Raw genomic sequence first — 20345 nt, 5'->3', positions numbered from 1 at the left:
TCTTAAAATTGTATCAGAACCATCATTTTTTAGATAAATGACAGCACTATCTGCATAAAAACCGGCGCTAAAAATTCCATCACTTGACCCAAAATTTTTGTCTTGCCCTGTATTTATATAGGGTTGACCTGAATATTGAGCTCCCGCAGACTTAAAATGAAACTTTGATCCTCAAAAGAGTTACACGGAGAAGTATAGAAAACAAAAATCTGTACCTATTTAAGGACATTCCTACTGCTGTCATAATGCTTTTGTACATACTTCACAACAGCATTTTTTCCTTATGTTATTTTAAGTACTACTGGAAATACCACAAGAGAAAATTTTTTGCAGTACTTCATCCTTTCTATTTTTGGTCTCAATTTCTTTTTCTCCTATTATGAAATATCTACACTGCCAAAAGTCATCAAAATTGCACAACAAACCATAATAGCTCAAATTATATAATAAACTAGAAAAAATAAGATTCTTTGGCTATTGAAAGGCCCAATTTAAGTGAAGGTCTCATATGGAATCTCAGTACTGATAACTGGTCTTGCAAAGAAATCTAACAGAGCTTTAATAAAAAATATTTTGTGGTTTTATGAAAATGTAAGGTTTCTAGTCTTTTCTGGTATTGGCAAACAATTTGGGGGAATATACTGTTTTTTCTATTTAAGTATACTTTTTTTTCTGTCATATTATTTTGGTAATGTAAAACCTGTAAAGTAAGAATTCTGGTCTTCATTCTGCTCTAAATTTAGAGATCTCATCCTTATTCTTTTGAAAAACCAAAATCATAAAGGATGAACGGTTGGGTTCTGTAAAAGTCACCCTATGGAATCAGCTAGTCCATAGTCGGAAGTACGAGTGCTAAAAGCTGTGGGATATTGCAATTGTAAGTCCTGCAGCTCACAAACGGAGGGGGGTAGAATTCTAAGAAGCATCCAATTATATTATCTACCAGGAGGTCCAGGACTAGGAAAGGGGTACATTCTTCCCTTGAGAACCTGAGGACACCTAAGTACTTGATTCAGGTTAAGGAAAATTGCTAGCTTTTCATATTTAGACACTTGATATTTAGACATGCTGCTTTCCAAGCAGCACTCTGTTAAACAAGTTCTTAGCAGTATTCAATATTCTGAGTCATTAAGAATGTACTTTTCAAATTTAATATTTATGATTAAAATTTTCATGAGCAAAATTCTGATTTCAGTATAGAAAAAATTTCAAATCTATTTTCAAGTAAAATAAGAGAATTCTAAGATTGTTCCCTATTTCAAAAAAAAATAAAAACAAGAGCTGTTCTATATTTTGAATCCTATTCTGTATCCCCCCTGTTCTCCAACTTGAAGATACGTGAAATAAAGAATGTATACTTGCAAGTTCCTCTGATCATATTAAGTAGACTCTAGACCAGCAGTCCCCAACCTTTTTGGCACCAGGGACCGGTCTCATGGAAGACAGTTTTTCCACAGACAGGGGTTGGGGGGATGGTTCAGGCGGTAACGCGAGCGATGGGGAGTGGCAGATGAAGCTTCATTAGCTCGCCCGCAGCTCACCTCCTGCTTTGCGGCCCGGTTCCTAACAGGCCACTGATTGATACCAGTCCGCAGCCCGGGGTTTGGGGGCCCCTGCTCTAGACAATAATTCACAGTCAATGTGAATTACACCACTCACTGTGCATATGATGAAGGCATTTTTTTCCCCCACATTTAATACTAATCAAGTTACACATTTTCTTTTCTGGTCTTTGTTCAAAAAACTATAATTAAGAATGACTGTGTTCTTTAGTTGATTATTAGAAGAAATGAGAAACTGCAAGAATGATGATGGAGTTCACTATTTTATAACTTTTTGGACAGCTCTGGATTAAAACAGTCTCTCTTTCTCCTTAAGTTAACTTTGTGCAAAATTAATGCCACTACCATATTGTATGTGCATGAGAAAATGTGAGAAGGGGTATAACTAAAAAGGAATCCTTCTTCATGGAATATAATACAACAAAATAGATACATTAGAACTCTGTATATAAACTCAATATAAGTAAAACAAATAGGATTTTAAATGCATTGTGAATGTACATGCTTAAATAAATCATATAATGAGTTTTAACAAGAAAATAATCACATTATTTATAGAAGTTTTACATAAGCTTTATAAAAGCTTTTTTTAAGTGGGTGGCATTGCATGTTTATATGACAAAAAGTGTGACTTTAATAAAGCTTGTAACTGGAGGAAGGGAGAAGGGAAGAGGAGAGGAGAGGGAGGGACAGATGGAGGAAAGGAGACAGGGAGAGATAGGCAGTAAGAGAGAGAACGTGTGGCTGATTTTGAGAGAATGTTGTCCTCTCAAAGCAAGTTTATCCCAATGATGAAAATAACGTTCTTCATAATTTTAAAACTGCCCTGTTGTAATTGTTTTGAGACTGTAGCACATTTTTCACTGATTTTTTTAAAAGATAGCTAAAAGTCTGTTGCACTTGGCAGGTGCACTGGAATCACACTGGGTTATAAAGTTTTGGGTAAAAATCAAAAATTAGAGAAAACATGTCAAAAGTAAAAATCTGATTAGAAATTAGGGTCTGTTTTCTCATGTGACTTGTAAACCTACTCACAAAAGAGATCAAGTAAAATAAGAATTCTAAAACTCTTATCAACACTAGTATATAGCAATTATAATTTTTTAAGATGACTTTTCAAAAACCAAAACTTAGGTGTTAGTACCAAAATATCACTCCAAAAATTCAACCCTGCAATTTGCTTCCTATAGGTGGTATCAGGTACTATCAATTGTGTGTGTTTTCATATATTACTAATGAAAAAAACCTGATAAAGGAAGTGACTCTAAAGAAAACCCAGGAAATAGTGTAGGTTAAATCCGTACTCCAGGTGCTTACTTGCTGCCCTTAACAGGCTTTAATGCGATTGTCTTTTACTGTCTGTAACGCTTCACCACATCCCTCACCACGTACACTGTGCTCCATGAGGGCAGAGAACCATCTACACTGTTCACCAGTATCCTTGGGTCCTAGGACTCTGACAGACACATCATAAGCAATTAATTTGTTAATTAATTTGTTGCATTAAATTGTCTTGTCTCTCCAATGGCAAGGTCCAGGATGTGTCATTAGGACTCAAATTCCAGAGTGTTTCTAGGGAAGTAATGTAGAGACACTTAAAATATTAACTAATTGGTCCAAAAGATAAAAGGAAAAAAATTCCTTTGCCTGAAAGACACAATACCCTAAGAAAAGAATACAATGAAGAGATAATTACAAGAGTTTAATAAGTCGTACGACAAATGGAAAACACATAATTTCTCTTTAAAAGTGAATGCACTTAGAACGAAATTCAAAACTTAACATGAAAAAGTCCCACCTGATGTGGTCTTTCTCATTTCCAATTTCATTTCTTATTCTCCCTCACATTCTTTGCATTTCAGCTATCCCGGCCTATTTTCTAATCCTTGAATTTGTCAACCTCACTCATATATTACAGTCTCTGCAACTGCTGTTCCTCCTGTTTGAAATAACCTTTTCCTCAGACCTCTGCAGGTACTTTCCTATTCATGATTTAAGTCTCAGAGAGGGTTCCCTTATAGCTCTGTCTCAAGGAGATTCCCTTGCTTGTCCCTAGGCACTCTTTTACCCTTATTTTCTTCACAGCACTTACCAATATATGAAATTGTCGTTTTAATTACTCATAGTTTATCACTTCCCATTAGACTGCAGAATCTAAAGAAGACACAGTGTCCTGTTCATAGCTGTAGTAGTTGTAGTTCTGTCTTGAACTGAATTTGGCACATGACAGGCATACTTTAATATTTGTTGAATCAATAATGGTAGATGTAAGCATAGGGTGTTACAGAACACTAAAAAGGGACAGTCCTTTAAAGAATGAGAAAACAGAGCTAAGGGCTAGAGACCAATTCCAAGTGATACTGTTTAGGCTCCTAATTAAACCACATCTGAAATCAGAATAACATTTTTTTTTAATGTGACTGAACATATTTCCTTTTTGCTTAATCCAGTTTGGGTTGGGTTTTCTATTATTTTACTAACAAATACAGCTGTCATTCAGTGAAACCATAGTTTGAAATCCTGGAAAGTTGATTACAGTTCTACTTAAATAAGAATACTGTGACATTAAGTTACTCTGAATAAAATAATGCCACCTCCAAGACGGGAATAAAGACACAGACCTACTAGAGAATGGACTTGAGGATATGGGGAGGGGAAAGGGTAAGCTGTGACAAAGTGAGACAGTGGCATGGACATATATACACTACCAAACGTAAAACAGCTAGTGGGAAGCAGCCGCATAGCACAGGGAGATCAGCTCGGTGCTCTGTGACCACCTAGAGGGGTGGGATAGGGAGGGTGGGAGGGAGGCAGACGCAAGAGGGAGGAGATATGGGAACAATATATATATGTATAACTGATTCACTTTGTCATAAAGCAGAAACTAACACACCATTGTAAAGCAATTATACTCCAATAAAGATGTTACAAATAAAAATAAAAATAATGCCACCTCATGGAGTGGTGGACTCCTTCTGTCACTGCAGCAGACTAGGCAGAGGCAAAGTAACCCACGACTGAGTTACTGTGTGTTGGACTGAATATTTTCTGCATTTCCTTCTTACTGAAGCTTCCATAATTCTATAAACAAAACAGCCGATACAATTTGTTAAATAAATAAAACTCCTGAATACTTTTGGTTTTGAACTTGTCCGCCTTCAGCTTAGAAGGTTACCTCTTTTTATTTTTTTGACTCAAATTTACATCTGTTTCATTACTGTATTATTTTCTTTTACTCTCTATTTTATAGTGTTTAAAAATATTAGTGGAATGCTTGGTTCTCTCTAGAGAAAAATCTATTGATAAAACTGAACAGATAAATAGGCATATATTCTATTTTCCATCTATCTAAATAAGACATTAATAATTTGCTGCCATGTAGAAAACAAATCTATACTTTTGGGGGCATCTCTGTTAAAGAGACTACTAAAATTCTTCCTATTTTTTTGAATAGGAAAGAATGATTAAGCAGAAGGTATTCAAATGAATCAAATCTGAGGTGTGGTCCTCCATGGTTTCACTTCTCAATTCTCTATTCAAGCATTTCTAGTACAGGTCAAGGCTAAAGGGGTGAAAAGGGGTCGCTAATCAATAGCTCAAATGAGGCACTGATCAATCATTTAGGATAGAAAAGAAAGGATTTTAATTGATTTGAAGAATGTTTTAGGAAGCCCAAATTACAAATGATTCCCTAAAAGGAAAGATAACTACAGAAGTGCACTTTCGCTCTCTCAGTCTAATGTATTGATGACTTACGTTTAGCCATGACGTTTATTGACGTTGTACTAGACACACACACACACCGCCCCCAACCCCGATACAGGAACATCCTTTCACATTGGTCTGTTTTTCTTTCCCACACTATTTAGGTTTTAACTGCCTGGTTTTAACATTAAAATGCTTTTAACATTTAGCTTTTTGGATGGTGAATCTGCATTGTGTAGGACCTATTCTAGAGGGCAACTTCCGCTTAAAAAATGTGATTCTGTGGATCTTCCTGTCTCGGCACATGCTCAACACCCTCTTGTCTCCCCCATGGTTTGCATTATTAAAAAGCTTTGACATGGCTCATCAGAGCTGGCTGCTGTGTTCCAAACAGGTTCCTGTCAAAACAAAATCAGTATACCCGGGGACACAGGCCAGGCCAGCTGAATTCAAAGGATATTACCTAAATCCCTCTGTATATTTTGCCTTTAAAAAAAATGCCAACACTATAATTAGTCTGTCTCTTTATTTTATAATTTTTATTGTTTTTATGTTACAAATGCCCCCCCCTCCGCCCCGCTTTCCGAGTCATAAGAATATATCACCAAATGACCTACTTGGACATTTAATACCACTGTGCTCAGAAAAGCCTCTGTTTAAGTACCTAGCTGTTTGAGATTCCTGACAACTGAATACAAATGAAACGGAAAGGAGAAGGCTCATCACAGGGGTTCTGCTGATAACACTTCATTTAACATATTTCAGTTTAGCAACAAGGGGCCACAAAAAGAAAACTATTTTATTTAAAACGACAGGGCGACTATGTTATGCCCACTGTAACTATGTCCCACACAGGAAGTGATGATAATGGTAATGGGCCACATTTACAGTTTAACTCTATGGGGTGACTCCTCTCAAATGAATTCACCTCTTGAGTATGACACATCCATATCACATCTCAGAGGCTCACAAAATTGTTATTTCATAGATATTGAAATACGGGGTGAAGGAGGGGTGTTCGATAGCTATTCAACAAAGCACGAAGCAGCTGTACAGAGCAAGGTGTTAGGGAGATTCTAGCATTTAATTGATATGCCAGACAGTGTTTAAAGCATGAGAATAGAAAATGGCCAATTTAAATGTGGTTATAATTAGCTGAGGCTAACATTCCGTTCTGTTCTGAAGTTTTAGGAGACATGAAATCTACAAAAGTACCAGGTCTAATAGTTTCAGGAGGAATCCGTGGTTTTATTTGATCTTACATATATAGATGAATGGAAGCGCCTCTTTGATTAGTGCTATTTAAGCACTGTGGATTACTTAGAAATACTGTATTTGGAGAGGAGTTCTGACCCTGTTTACTGAGTAATGATTATTCGAGATCTTGACCTGAAAAGCTCTAAAAATAAGTCAAATAGTAGCATTCTAGGAATTTTTACATATTGGAAATCACATCTCTAGCAACTACTACTACTAAAAATTTTATACGGCCAGATAAAATGTGAAACTATTAATTGAAGTTATGGTTATGTTGAGCAGTGCTTTCTGAATTTTTCATGATGCCACTACTACTGTGGAGGCCTTAGTACTTCCTGGTCCATTTCAAACTTATGAAATCTCTTTGATGTCTTTTGCTTTATCTTGAAAGGATGTTTTTGTCAAATATTAAAAACAGTGTTTTTATAGTTAGTGTGGTGGTGGTTTGACTTGGTTGTGGTTAGGCTGTATGTGCCCTTTTGTAGTGAGCCTTTCCCCCAACTGGCATTATAGAACACTGTCTCAAAGTTAGCAAAAAAGCTTCATTTCCTAAATCTCCTGTTAGAACTAATTTTCAGTTAAGATGAAACATGATTATCCTCTGATTTCTCATACTCCCAACATACAGTGCTAAGTAATCTTGTGTGTATATGTACCACAGTTCGTGACTTATAGTATTAAACTATAAAATTCTACCCTGTAGATCAGTGTGTACTGATAAAATGCTTACTTGCTAGCATGAAACCATGTGATTGGAACCATTATAGCAAAAAATAGCTGCGCTAAGAGGAGTCATGGCACTCCTGACATTACTAACACAAGCACCTGGCTACCAATTCAGAAAAGATCTTAACTTCTGTGTCTGTGAAAGAGGATCAGATAAAACAATACGGTTCCACTTCTTGCTTCTGAATTTGAAACAATATGTATAAGGATATTGCCCCTGAAAGTATCTGATTGTGTCTGGTCAGCTGGCTAGGGCTTTCCCTGGCTTGTTGGAAAAATATTTATTTTCCTTGTCCTAACTCCCAGGTGCTACTGCTGAGCAAATGGGAACATCACTGCCAGAAGTATTTGAAAAGAACAAAAAAAATTGATTTGGACAATCTATGTGCTCCTGTCATTGACAGAGACACCAGTGCGACCAGGGGTATGACTAGGGTCAGAGCAAGGTTAAAAGAAAAGCACCCAGGAATTCTCTCTTGTCATCAGCTTTTCAATCTAACTACTCTTGGTTAGCTGCAGGCAATATATAAGTTTTCATCAAATACCAAGAGACGTTTCATAGTATTTACAAGTTGCACTTAAAATTTTCCCAAGAGGTGGCTACTTTTGCAATAGCAAAACACTTAAAATGAGAAGTTCGGGTGGTTAGCACATCTATGACATATGAGGATTTCCTGACAACATGGAAATTATAAGCTTATTCATTAGCAACAATTGCGTGAGTTGTATGTGAAGCCAGGTAAAAATACTCCTCCTCCTAAGATAACTATTTTAAGGCTGATATTGATTCTGTTATTTTTAAAAGAAATAATTTATTCCTACCAAACAAATATTACCAAGAGATCAATTACTATCACAAAAGAAAGGCTATCTAGGTTTTTTTTGAAAAGATTGCAGCAAACAATGCAGAAAACCATTAAAATAAAGAAGTATGTGGTGCAAAAATGAAAGTCACTGAATAAATTGTGTCCATTCTGTGGCAGAACGCTAAACTATAAACAAATCAATGTAAACATTTGTTAAGGGATATAAGCAGATTCAGAGCAGCAATATTGTCTATGGGATTCAAGGACCAATACTGCTACACAAGACTTTAAATAATCTTCCTTAATATGAGAAATAGAATTCTTCCTAAAATTTCCTTTAAACTTGATCTCTTGTACACATAAGTTCAAGATTTCAAAGTTGTTTTTTTTTTTATCAATATTTAGCTATAAACTCAGCTGTGAGGATAGGCATGAGCTAGGAGAATATCCCCGAAGAACTAAATATTAAAAAAATTAGTCCTGGAGTAGGATACAGAGGGGAAAAGATTAAATAAGTGCTAAAGAGACAAGTGTACATGCATTAAGAAAGATGTTATGTAACACCTGAGAAAATTTTAAAACCTGCTGATAGCCTTAATTTTTCAACCTTTGGCAAAATATATTATAAAAACAAATTCTTGTCTCTGTGCATAATATAATCAAGGCATAAAAAATAAGGAAAAGTTAAGCAATGACAGTATGTCAGGCATTAATGAAAACAGTTCAAAACAGTAAGTTTAAAGACATCTAATTCAACCAGCAATGCTATCCAAGTTGTCCAATGCAGATTTTGAAGAGAGCAGATTTCTTTTTGTGTTTTCACGTTTATGGTACACACTTCCTGTCTGCAGTTTTTAGAAGGTTACTGTGAGTCCTCTAAAGGTTTCTTTATCATTTACTATTATAAATAATTATGTTCCTAAGTGGCAGTTCAAAGCTCAGTACAGCACTCGTACAACACCACGGAAAGATCAGGTGACCTTTCTCCAATTCTCCTCTCTCTGGTGCTGAGGACAGACAAAGTGATATGTCTGTCATACGCCATTACCATTAGAACAGAATCTTGTTCTTTTATTACAACTGAACTCCGCCAGATTTCTCAGCAGCAATGCTAAGTGAAATCAATGTCTTGGATTTCCAGGCTGAGCTTGGAGGTCACAGCCACTCTATCATTTCTCAGCTTTATCCTTTCTAGTGCACACACAACCCCCTCAAGCCTCCAACTGGCACACAGCAGATTGAAAACAGCATGCATCAGAGGACTCATGCTGTACAATTTTACAGTCTTTTGGAGCCCCTTCCCTTTGATTCCCCCCTTCCATTTTTTGCAAATTGCAAATAAGTTTTGTTTGTGTCCTTCTCTGGAGTTGTGAGTCAAAGGCAAATCTAGGAAGAAGGGCAGGCAAGAAAACCCAGAGAAAATGGTTGATTTTTGACAGCTGTCAATAAGATCATTTTCCTTACATCATCACCTAGATGTGGCTTATGATTTTATTCTTCTATTGAAAGTACAATAAAGGTACTTTCAACATAAATCATCAGTTTGGCTTATGCCAGGTAGGGACGCAGATAACACAAAGCTAAATAAAATAATTCTATTGTATAGTAAGACAGACATGAAAATCCACCAATAAAACACACAGAAAATGCCCCCAGGACACTAAGAATTGATTGTTTCAAAAAAAAAAAAATATATATATATATATATAAAATAAATGATAACAATTATATATAACTAAAATGGCTTTGTGAAGGCAAAATGTTTATTATACCATGTATAAATGTCAATTCCAGCCTCTAAGAAACTAAATTCATGTATTGAAATGGTACCTTTTTATTTATTGTTGCTTGTATTTTTTTAGCTATGTTCTTCATTAAAATGACAACAGTAATATTTATTGGTCTGGCTATTTTTAACCCACTAAACTTTACTGCTGAGCTAAAACACCAAGCACATTTAAGACACCTTTTCTGACAATAAGAATGGTGGCAGACAGTATGCTAGAAGATAATGAGCAAAGAAAGGACGCATTTTTATTAAATTGTGGCTGTTTCTTAAAAAGGGGCACTTTATTCTGGGTTAAACTTTTTATGTATTTTATAATAACTGTAGATGGGAAAAAATACAACATCCATGGTTTTCTTAAACTTTATATGATAGAAAATTCATGAAGGCTAATTTTCCAAAAGTGAAATTTAGCGATAAACTATAAATATATTTTTAAAATTAAGTATAATCATAGCTTATAGAAACACAATCCACTTTTTTACTGGTGCTAAATAAATGGAGGTGTTTAAAACCATAGAATATGGGAGAATTCTAACATTACTGAAATAATCAATCTCTGCATCCAGTCCGTGGAGTTCTATGAATGTCTGGAACCATATAGCTCATAACGCAGTGTCCTAATCTTGGCCAACTTTCAGTCGCTTTTACATTTGCCATGGTTACCTAAGAAGGTATTGTAGCAAGTGCTCAATAAACATTTGAATGTATGAATGAATGCATGAACAAATAAACAGATGCATAAATGGATGAGGCTGACTGACATCAAAAGCTTCATGATTATTTGAGTTAAGTCATTTGGGGAGAAGATATTAACGATAAAAAGTAATTCTAGGAACCAGGAAAAACCCATTAGTCCTTTACAAGTGAACTATATACTATCAAATCATAAGATGAAACGTCCTAATGTACAGCATCATTATAAAGCATGATGTGAAATCACATTAATAAGTCATGGGAAAAAACCCAGAATGATGCCTCACAGAGTTACTTGTGTGTGACAATGACTATGCTGCTACAGCTATTTATTTTTCTCAGTGTTAGCCTGTACATGTAATACATTGAAACTGCTGGTCCATGGAGACACCAAAACATCACTGCTTTAAAATGAAATTATATTTAATAAATGTTATAATTATTACCAAGTTTTAAAAACATATGTTCTGCTGTGATCATGAAGAAAAGCAGACCAGGCCTTAGGTATACATCAAGCACAGAACATGCAAGGTCCATTACACAGCAGAAAGAGCTCTTAAAAGTGGCTTATGCATGTTCCCTAATATCACAGTAGTAAGTACAATGTTTTGCACTATACATTTGCACATGTTGCTGGTGAGGTCTAAGGTCCTTGTCCAGGTTCAGTTACAATTCCAAACGCATTTATATCTCACTATATAAAAACAGACTTGGAGGTTTTGGGGAGATAAAGGCTGGAGGACACTTTCCCAATCCATCTCTTCTCTTTCCCAATTTCTACTCTGGATTAATACACTGACTGTGAAAAGCACCTGCCAGGGCACTACGGAAGGAGTAAAAAAATTCTTGGATTGTTTTTTTCTTTTGCAATACTTTCTAATTTTTTTCTCTGTGTATTTTTTCAACCGTTGTGACTACTCTTAGCCTATTATTCTTTAGACATTTCAACATGAATTCATGAAACGAAGAGCAGAAGCAATTTTCTAGGTAATTCAGCAAAAGACAAAACAGTATTATTTTGGGGGTAAATTAACTGTTAACAGTTTTCTACTTAATATTTTCTAATTGTTAGATAATGTGTGATTATTTCCCTGATTAACGTCAGTGAAAATTATTTTATGGTTACTCTTTTTACTTTTTCCACAGAAAGTTTAATATATTCATATACTATCATCTAGGTAAGATCTTAAAAATCACAAAGAAATTCAAATTAATTTTTCTGCTTCTCTCTTCCTCTAAGCCAAGAAACAAATTACCTGAAACTCTCCTGATCCTTTTCTACATTCTCTCAGGAAATGTTTCCTTAGCTCTAAAAACAAAACTATTTCTAAACAGTCTTACTTTTAATACTAGTATTATCTTCCTATCTGTACACGATCATCTCATTGGCTGAATAATACATCGAAAATTATGTCTATACTATACCTCGTAATAATAGTTGTTGATATTTATATAAAACATTTTCTGTATGCACCAATCATACTCATATATTAAGGTCTATTTCAGTTGCCCCTTCGGGAAACTTTTCCCAGATCTCTCACTGAAGGTAATAATCTCTTTGTCCTAATAACTTCTAATGCACTTTATCTGCAACTCCTTCTAAGACTTTGTATCGTAGAGGGTGGGTATCTGTTTTATAAGACTGTAAAATTCTTGATGACAGCACACCTATCTTACAAATATTTGTGTCACTCACATTTCCTACTATAAATGCATGTTTGTTGAATAAACGAGTGACTAAATGTAGGTATGCAAATTTATAGGGACACCTTCCTTACTGATCCTACTAGACTATTATTTCCTTGGAGATCTAGAGTTTAGCTCAGTTGCTGGCACATAATAGATATTCAATAAATATCACTGAATGAAAAGTACACTCTAAATGTCAAAACATGTAGTTTCTTCAAAAGGGTACCTTGCTTTTGGGTGGTGGGCTGTTTGTGCTCTTGTCTGTGTGAATGCTGGTAGGAGATACAGCAGCACCAAGGTTGCCTTGGGGTATGCCTGGGAGCTTTCCTCCTGGAGATACCTGCATTGCAGCTAGCTGGGCAGCATATAACTGCTACAGAAGAGAGAGAGAGAGAGAAAGAGAGAGAGAGAGAGAGAGAGAAAATAAGGACTGAGTAATAAAATAAATGCACCTGTCAGAAAATACCTATAATAAGATGTGGTATTTTTCCAATTGGGTCTTTTTGTTTGTGCCCTGGAATATTGAAAGAAAGACACTGTCACCTCAACTGTCATGACTTACTTCTCAGGGGATAAATGACAGATATGACACATAAGGAATTTTAGTTTCAGTATATACAGGGACTGAAAACAAGTAACAGTCATCCGTATTTACTCTTTGCCAACATCAGTGGAGGAAAAGTATATCATACTATATGGTTAATACCTTTATTTTAACCATTTAAAAATTTACACGGTGTGTTACAAAAGAATGAAGCTTCATACACCAAGTAATTTTCTTACTATCCATATGGGTTCAAGCCCTGTATATTTCCTTTATTTGACTTGCTGAAAAGGGCACCTGTAACATTTTTTTCTGATTATTAGCTGTGTAGAAATGCAAAAAAGCCACTGGGAGGGAATGGAAGGGGACTATTTGAAGAACATTATTGGGTCAGTCTACCTCAGTTGATAAAAGTTAACTGGATGCTTGCCAGAATGCCACTTTACTTCATGATATATAAACACAGACAAACTTGAGATAATCTTGAGGATTAGGGTTTTAAGGAATACTATCTAAAGCACACACTCTTCGACTAAGCCATCACATAGTAATTCTTATTAAATAACCAATAAAAATTCTTCAACAAATCAATTTAATAATAAGGGAAAATTTTACTTGATGATGATGGTCGTATCATGTAGTATCTTAAAACATGGAGGTTGCTTTAGATTCAAATAGTCATATCAAATGTTTAGATTAATACGCTTTCGTCTCCATTTAGCATTTTGTGAAAATCTGATTGAAGAAGCAATTATTTATATATACATATACAAATATTAATAAATAAATGTATAGATATACACACATATATATACATATATATATATGTGTGTATATATATTTAAAATACAACCCAATTTCTTATTTCTCTTTTGTCTTAAGATTTCATGGATAGCATTTACTATGCTAGCTAGAACTTCCATAATAAAAAGACTGATGTTAAAGAAAAAAGCTCTCAAGGAAAAGTGCTGTGAAATAGTTCTCTGGATTATCTTGGTTTTTCTCTGAAAGGGAAATTTCAAAGGCTGAAACTGCTCAGGATAAGCCAGAGACTCTGATAAGTTGGGTCTCTCTATAAATGAAATAATGAAGACTGGCATTTATATACATGAAAATATATTTACATTTTTCAGAGTTTCTAGATGCTTTGCTCTAAATGAAAACAGGACATTAAAATTATTTTAAAAATTATAGCTTATTGTTTTATGTCAACTAATGCAAGATACATTCCAGACAAAAGAAACACGAGAGAAGTATATTTATACTATCAGTAATGACTGTCCCACCCCCAAAATTTTTTTGGCATGCATTAGAATTATGTTATTTCTTACCCCAGTCAATCAGAAAGAATAAGATTTAATTCATAAGTCTTTAACAGATTACATAAAAAGTAAAAGGTTATGATGTCAAATATGATGAGTGGGAGTGTACCATTTTCAAAGTATCAGAAATGGTGCATTTCCCACACTTGAGTTAAAAACCTGTGTCTTAAATTCTGCAATTCACAAAGTAATTTCTTCCATCATCCTTCTGAACTGTTTATGAAGCCATTAAGAAAATAACCAATAACCCAGGATATTACTTTGCAAATTAAAACTTTTTCCAGTGTACTGAATTTTAAAATATATGTATTTTAAAATACTGGCTGGATAACTATATTACATATTGTAAATTTCACACTGTACTGTATATTATATCCTTGTCTTTAAAAATGATTCCAGTGCCTATTATTCCTAGAAGGTAACAACACATATTTCTGGTTTAGTATACACAAAATATAAAATTGTTCCATAATTACTAAAAATGACATGGGAAATTTTAACCTCTGTAGCTAAAAAGAAAAATGTGAAAAAAATAGTTATGCAAAATTTGAATTTGATTATTAAAAAATTATTTCAAACTATTGAAAAAATATTGACTATTTGTATTAATTAGATAATTAAATAGATGGACCAGTCACTCATAAAAGGTAATTAAATGTTTAAACATAAATCACTATAGATTCACAACTTCCAAAGAAGTATTAGAACTACTATTAGAAATAGAAGTATAAATATGTTCCCAAACACTTTAATGAATTTAAAGGTAGGAAATGGTATATACTTGGAATTAAGAAAAATCATACATGTTCTTCCTTCATTCAAATAAATGCATTATTTTAACCTTTTAAATATGAAATTAAGGTTTACCTCAGTTAAATTATCCTAAAAAATTCCTTTGAGTAGAAAAGAAGATAAATTTGGAAAATACATGGGCCCATTTAAATACATATTTTTACTAGAACAGTATACTAACAACTGGTATTTTTACAAAACACAGAGAGTTAAAGTAATTAATGATGAAAAAGTCATAATCTTATTACTCATTCAGTATGGCTAACATTAAGTAGCACTTCAATCCTCCCAATCTCGCATATCCCCTTCCTCATATTTGGCTTTCTCTATGCAAAGAGTTGATATATAGACCTACTTTTCCCCAACTGTGTTTAACTTTCCACTATTTCCAGATCATTACATTTCCTACCACACATATCTGATCTTCCTAGTTTGCCAAGGTTTGGAAGTAGGAAAGATCTATTTTCAATACATTTTAATTTGTGTCAAATATATGTGTTCCTTAAATTTACATTATATTACAGAAGCATAAAAAGGCCTCAAGTCTCAGAGAATCTAACATAGTTTGGGTCTGTGCAAGTAAAATAAAGCAGAAATTTTAATACTGCTGGGACCTAATTTGGCCATTCACAAGTTAAAACAAATTTTCAGTAGATTTAAAGAAGCTGACAGTGGTTTTCATACCTGGTTATATATCAAGGGTAGGCACCTTAAAAACTAAATGCTGCTGAGACTTATTTTAATTCAACCTTTCAAAAAATTAAATCCATTTGTCTATCCATTAAGATGTGCGTTGACTGATATTAAAACAAGAAAATCTAGAGATGATTAGTATTTTATTTCATTTATTAAATGTTCTTAAAGCAGAATCAAGAATCATGTAGGTATCTGTACTGAGGGAGGTCTATAATCTCAGAATCACTGGCTGACCTTGGTGAGCGGGAAGGGGCATGAAATTTGTGGGAACTGGAAAGCCACCTGAAGTAACAAGCATCCTGTGAACTATAGAACTCATTTACATATTACGTACATATATAATTATAGTCACTTGCAATTATATATAAATAAAAATGTTTAAACAAAAACCTGGTTCACATTTTACTTTAAAGGATAGTAGAGAGGGGCTTCCCTGGTGGCGCAGTGGTTGAGAGTCCGCCTGCCGATGCGGGGGACACGGGTTCGTGCCCCGGTCCGGGAAGATCCCACATGCCGCGGGGCGGCTGGGCCCGTGAGCCATGGCCGCTGAGCCTGCGCGTCTGGAGCCTGTGCTCCGCAACGGGAGAGGCCACAGCAGTGAGAGGCCCGCGTACCGCAAAAAAAAAAAAAAAAAAAAAAAAAGGATAGTAGAGAAAACCCAGAGTTAAATATAAGGTGTATTATGATAAATGTACTTTTATGAAAAACAGTCAAGTTGTTCTTAACATCAGAAAGAAGCTGAGAGATCCTAAACGTAAAAAGCTGAAGATTAAGGAGAACACTCAGGGCATGATGTTAACCAGACTAACAGAATAACACTTTTTTACCTTGAAGAATAATCTGACCCTTATCTTGAAACGGATATGTTAGGGGTTTGGCTTGATCTCCAAAACTCCCCAACCCCACAGAGCATTAGGTTTTCTATTCTTTATATTACTTAAAATATTGCATTCTCATTCCCTTTCCCTTCCTCCATCCCTACACCTACTTCAGACAATTTTTTTCTTTTTTTCTTTTTTTTTTTTTTTTGTGGTATGCGGGCCTCTCACTGTTGTGGCCTCTCCCGTTGTGGAGCACAGGCTCCGGACGACGTGCAGGCTCAGCGGCCATGGCCCACGGGCCCAGCCGCTCCGCGGCACGTGGGATCTTCCCGGACTGGGGCGCGAACCCGCGTCCCCTGCGTCGGCAGGCGGACTCTCAACCACTGCGCCACCAGGGAAGCCTGATATTTTTCTTTTTTAATGGAGACAATCACATACAATTAGGTTGGAATCTATTCATTGGTTACTTAGGGTCTTGGTGCCAATGTGCTCATAAGTATGTTTCTATATATCTATCTATACATATGAGTAACTCTCACTTTTGTCTCAAACTGTTCCGTAAAACTACATCTTTGTCTCTTCAGTATTTTAAGCTCCTTCAAGGACCATTTCTACTTTTAGAGGGACAGTTAAAAGGAAGGCAAACCACAATGCTAACCCCAGCTCTGAGCTAGTGACCTTGGGTGACCAATCTGAACCACAATTCCTTAATCCGCAAATTCAGGGATAAATAAAACTGACCTTGCATGGTTGCTGTGAGAAATACATCACATACTGTGCATAAAACATTCACTTGATCAATAAGTAACAGTTATGATTATTAATGGATTAATTATACCAAGTAAGAACTAGGTAATATTTACATGCTAACCTCCTACTACCGACTCTGGACTGTGCTAGGTACAGTGGGGGACACAGAAAATGCATAAACATAGTTTCTTCCCTAAGTCAACACTGGTACACATAAAATATTGAGAATATAAGTGTACTATATGTAACTATACGCCACTGTTAAAGGCATGACAAAAAAGGAAATGAATCAGTGCATTCTGATATGCTTTCATTATAGAGGTGTAGCTAAGCCGAGCATAATAAAAGAGGTGGCATTCTAGGGAGGGAGCACAATCTAAAGCCAGGCACAGGAGCAGGAATGACCTGGCTGTTGCAAAGGGAATAGAGAGGATGGTGTGGAACAGTAGGTGAGAGAGTACGTGGTAGACAGGACAGTGACCTAATTGAGCCCAAACCTTGGGAAGAACAAAACAGTACTGGGTGCAGGCTATGTTCAACTTACAGAAAATCATGAAATATAAGCAAAAGAGTTTAAATTTAATATGTAGGCAAGAGAAAGCCACTGAACATTTGAGAGCAATATATATGTCTTAAGCTAAAACATATATATTGTCTTAGCTAAGATAAAGACAAGAGTAACATCATTTATGAGGTTATCAAAATTTAGCAGCAGTAATTTGAATGATAGTTTGAGTTGAAGTAACAGTTGTGAAAAGGAAAAAGGAAAAAAAAAGATTCCATGATCTGAGTGAAGAGTGCCAACACACTGCACAACGACTTAATGCTGTTTTTGCTAAATTAATTGTTTAAAATTATTTTATAAGTAGGGTCATTTTCTCCAAATGAAATTTCATGTCAAACACTGATACATAGAGAGAAAAAAGAGGTGTACTATAACTATAAATGAATTTTACATATTTTAACATTTAATTAAATGCGACCAATGAAGTTGTTTTAACTATCCCAAGAATTTAAAGAGGCACAGGGCTGAAAGTTGAAGCCTTTATCACACGTGGTGATCAAGAAAGCTCTCAGAAATAAGTAGTAGTCACTTCTAAACTCTCACCTAAGCAAACACATATAGACCTAAATCTTCAAAAAGAACGTTACAGAGCTAAAAACTCCCTTGTTAATAGCATCTTGAAGTTCAAATGTATGTACAGAAATGGGAGGTGATTTTTTTTTTAAGTGTAGTAACTGAAATCTGGCAATAAAAATTAATATGTCTACAATGTGTTAACTGTTTTGATTAGAGATTTTAAAATGTGTGTGTTGTGGCTTATTACGATTTTAAAAGTTGATAAATGTGTACTTCTAAAGTTTAAATCTAACCTGAGAGATTTATGGTAGATACGATGTATATGAAAAGCATGTTTGTTTTTTTAAGGGCAGGGACAAGGAATAACATTTGTGAGGAAAAAATTCAGAAAGCAATTTCAAGGCTCCATAAGTGTTATCTTTATGGCTTAATTTCAGCTTCCTAATGTAACTTAAATGTGGAGTTTAAAGAGAAACTAATGTACTGAAGAAAATCTTTCAAAACATATCAGCATGTTTCAATGTGAATAAATTTGCTTTGCACATTATTTTTCATAATGTTTCTTCACAGAAAATTATCAGAGCAACTTGAGTTAAAACATGGACTTCTTGCTCTAATACCGTCAGCTCTTCTTTTTGAGGTTATTCGAGCATATTGCATGAAAAACACAATAGGCCTTAAATTTGTTGGATTCCAGGGCAAAAGTGCAAATAGAAACTCACATGCCAAATATATATAAATTTACAATTTACAGATCTAGCTAATGATGTGTTTAATAAAATATGGTTCATTTTCCCATCTGGACAAACACACCTTCAAAATAGCTGGGTGCAAATGAATACCAAAATAAGATACCACTTCACAATCCGTTAGGACAGCTATTATCAAAAAACCTGAACATAACAAATATTAGTGAGGATGTAGAGAAACTGGAACCTTTGAGATTTTCTGCTGGGAGTATAAAATGGTATAACTACTTTTGGAAAACACTATGGCAATTCCTCAAAAAATGAAACAGAATTACCAAATGATCCAACAATCCCTCTTCTGGGTACATATTCCAAATAATTGAAAGCAGGGCCTGGAACAGATATTTGTACACCTATGTTCACAGCGGCATTAGTCACAATAGCCAGAAGGTGGAAGAGATCCAAGTGTCCATCAAGGGGGGAATGGATAAGCAAAGTGTGTCATATACATACAGTGGAATATTATTCAGCCTTAAAAAGTAAGGGAATTCTGACAAATGCTAATACATGGATGAACCTTGAAGACACTATGCTAAGTGAAATAAGCCAATGATAAAAGACCGAATATTGTATGATCCCTCTTATATGATGCATCTAGAGTAGTCTTTTTTTTTTTTTTTGTAGTACGCGGGCCTCTCACTGTTGTGGCCTCCCCCGTTGTGGAGCACAGGCTCTGGACGCGCAGGCTCAGCGGCCATGGCTCACGGGCCCAGCCGCTCCGCAGCATGTGGGATCTTCCCAGACCAGGGCACGAACCCACGTCCCCTGCATCGGCAGGCGGACTCTCAACCACTGCGCCACCAGGGAAGCCCCCTAGAGTAGTCGTTTTTATAGAGACATAAAGAGCAGTGGTTCCCAGGAGCTGGGGGTCGGGTGGGGAGACGGGAAGGGATGTAACTGCTTAATAGGTACAGAATTTCAATTTGGGGAGATGAAAAAGTTCTGGAGATGGATGCTGATGATGTTTGCACAACAATGTGAACGTACTCCATGCCAATGAACTGTACGTTTAAAAATAGTTAAGATGGCAAATTCTACGTTATGTGTATTTTCCCCTCCGCACACAAAAATGATGTGGAGGGCAGATGTGAATTTCGATTCCTGCTCTCCTTGATGTTTTAAGACGAGACCCACAGCCTGTGCTCCTGTTCTTACCTGCAGCTCCATTCAAGAGAAGATGAATGGTTTTGCCCTAGATGGGATACCTTTCTTGGCTGTGACTATCTTTTAAAGCGTTGCTAAGGTGGGGCCCAGCTGCAGCCCTGCCAGATAGGCGTCTCCAAGGAAATTGTAAGAGAAAGTTAGAATGGAAAGATATTCCAGGTAAGTGAACATAACATGCAAAGTCATAAAGTTAACTTTT

General features: G+C 35.5%; 1 protein-coding gene across 2 annotated transcripts in view; it reads right to left on the bottom strand.

Annotated features, from left to right (window-relative positions):
• SOX5 (SRY-box transcription factor 5) overlaps window positions 1-20345 on the bottom strand; it is a 401370-nt gene that overhangs the window by 63170 nt on the left and 317855 nt on the right. For both annotated transcript variants that reach the window (XM_032646908.1, XM_032646909.1), the window contains exon 9: window positions 12454-12600. In XM_032646908.1, the coding sequence (XP_032502799.1) occupies window positions 12454-12600 (147 nt within the window). The remainder of the gene's footprint in view (window positions 1-12453; window positions 12601-20345) is intronic.

Source organism: Phocoena sinus, chromosome 10 (assembly GCF_008692025.1).
Source record: "Phocoena sinus isolate mPhoSin1 chromosome 10, mPhoSin1.pri, whole genome shotgun sequence".
Lineage (NCBI taxonomy): Eukaryota > Metazoa > Chordata > Mammalia > Artiodactyla > Phocoenidae > Phocoena > Phocoena sinus.
This window is presented reverse-complemented; position numbering and strand designations above follow the sequence as displayed.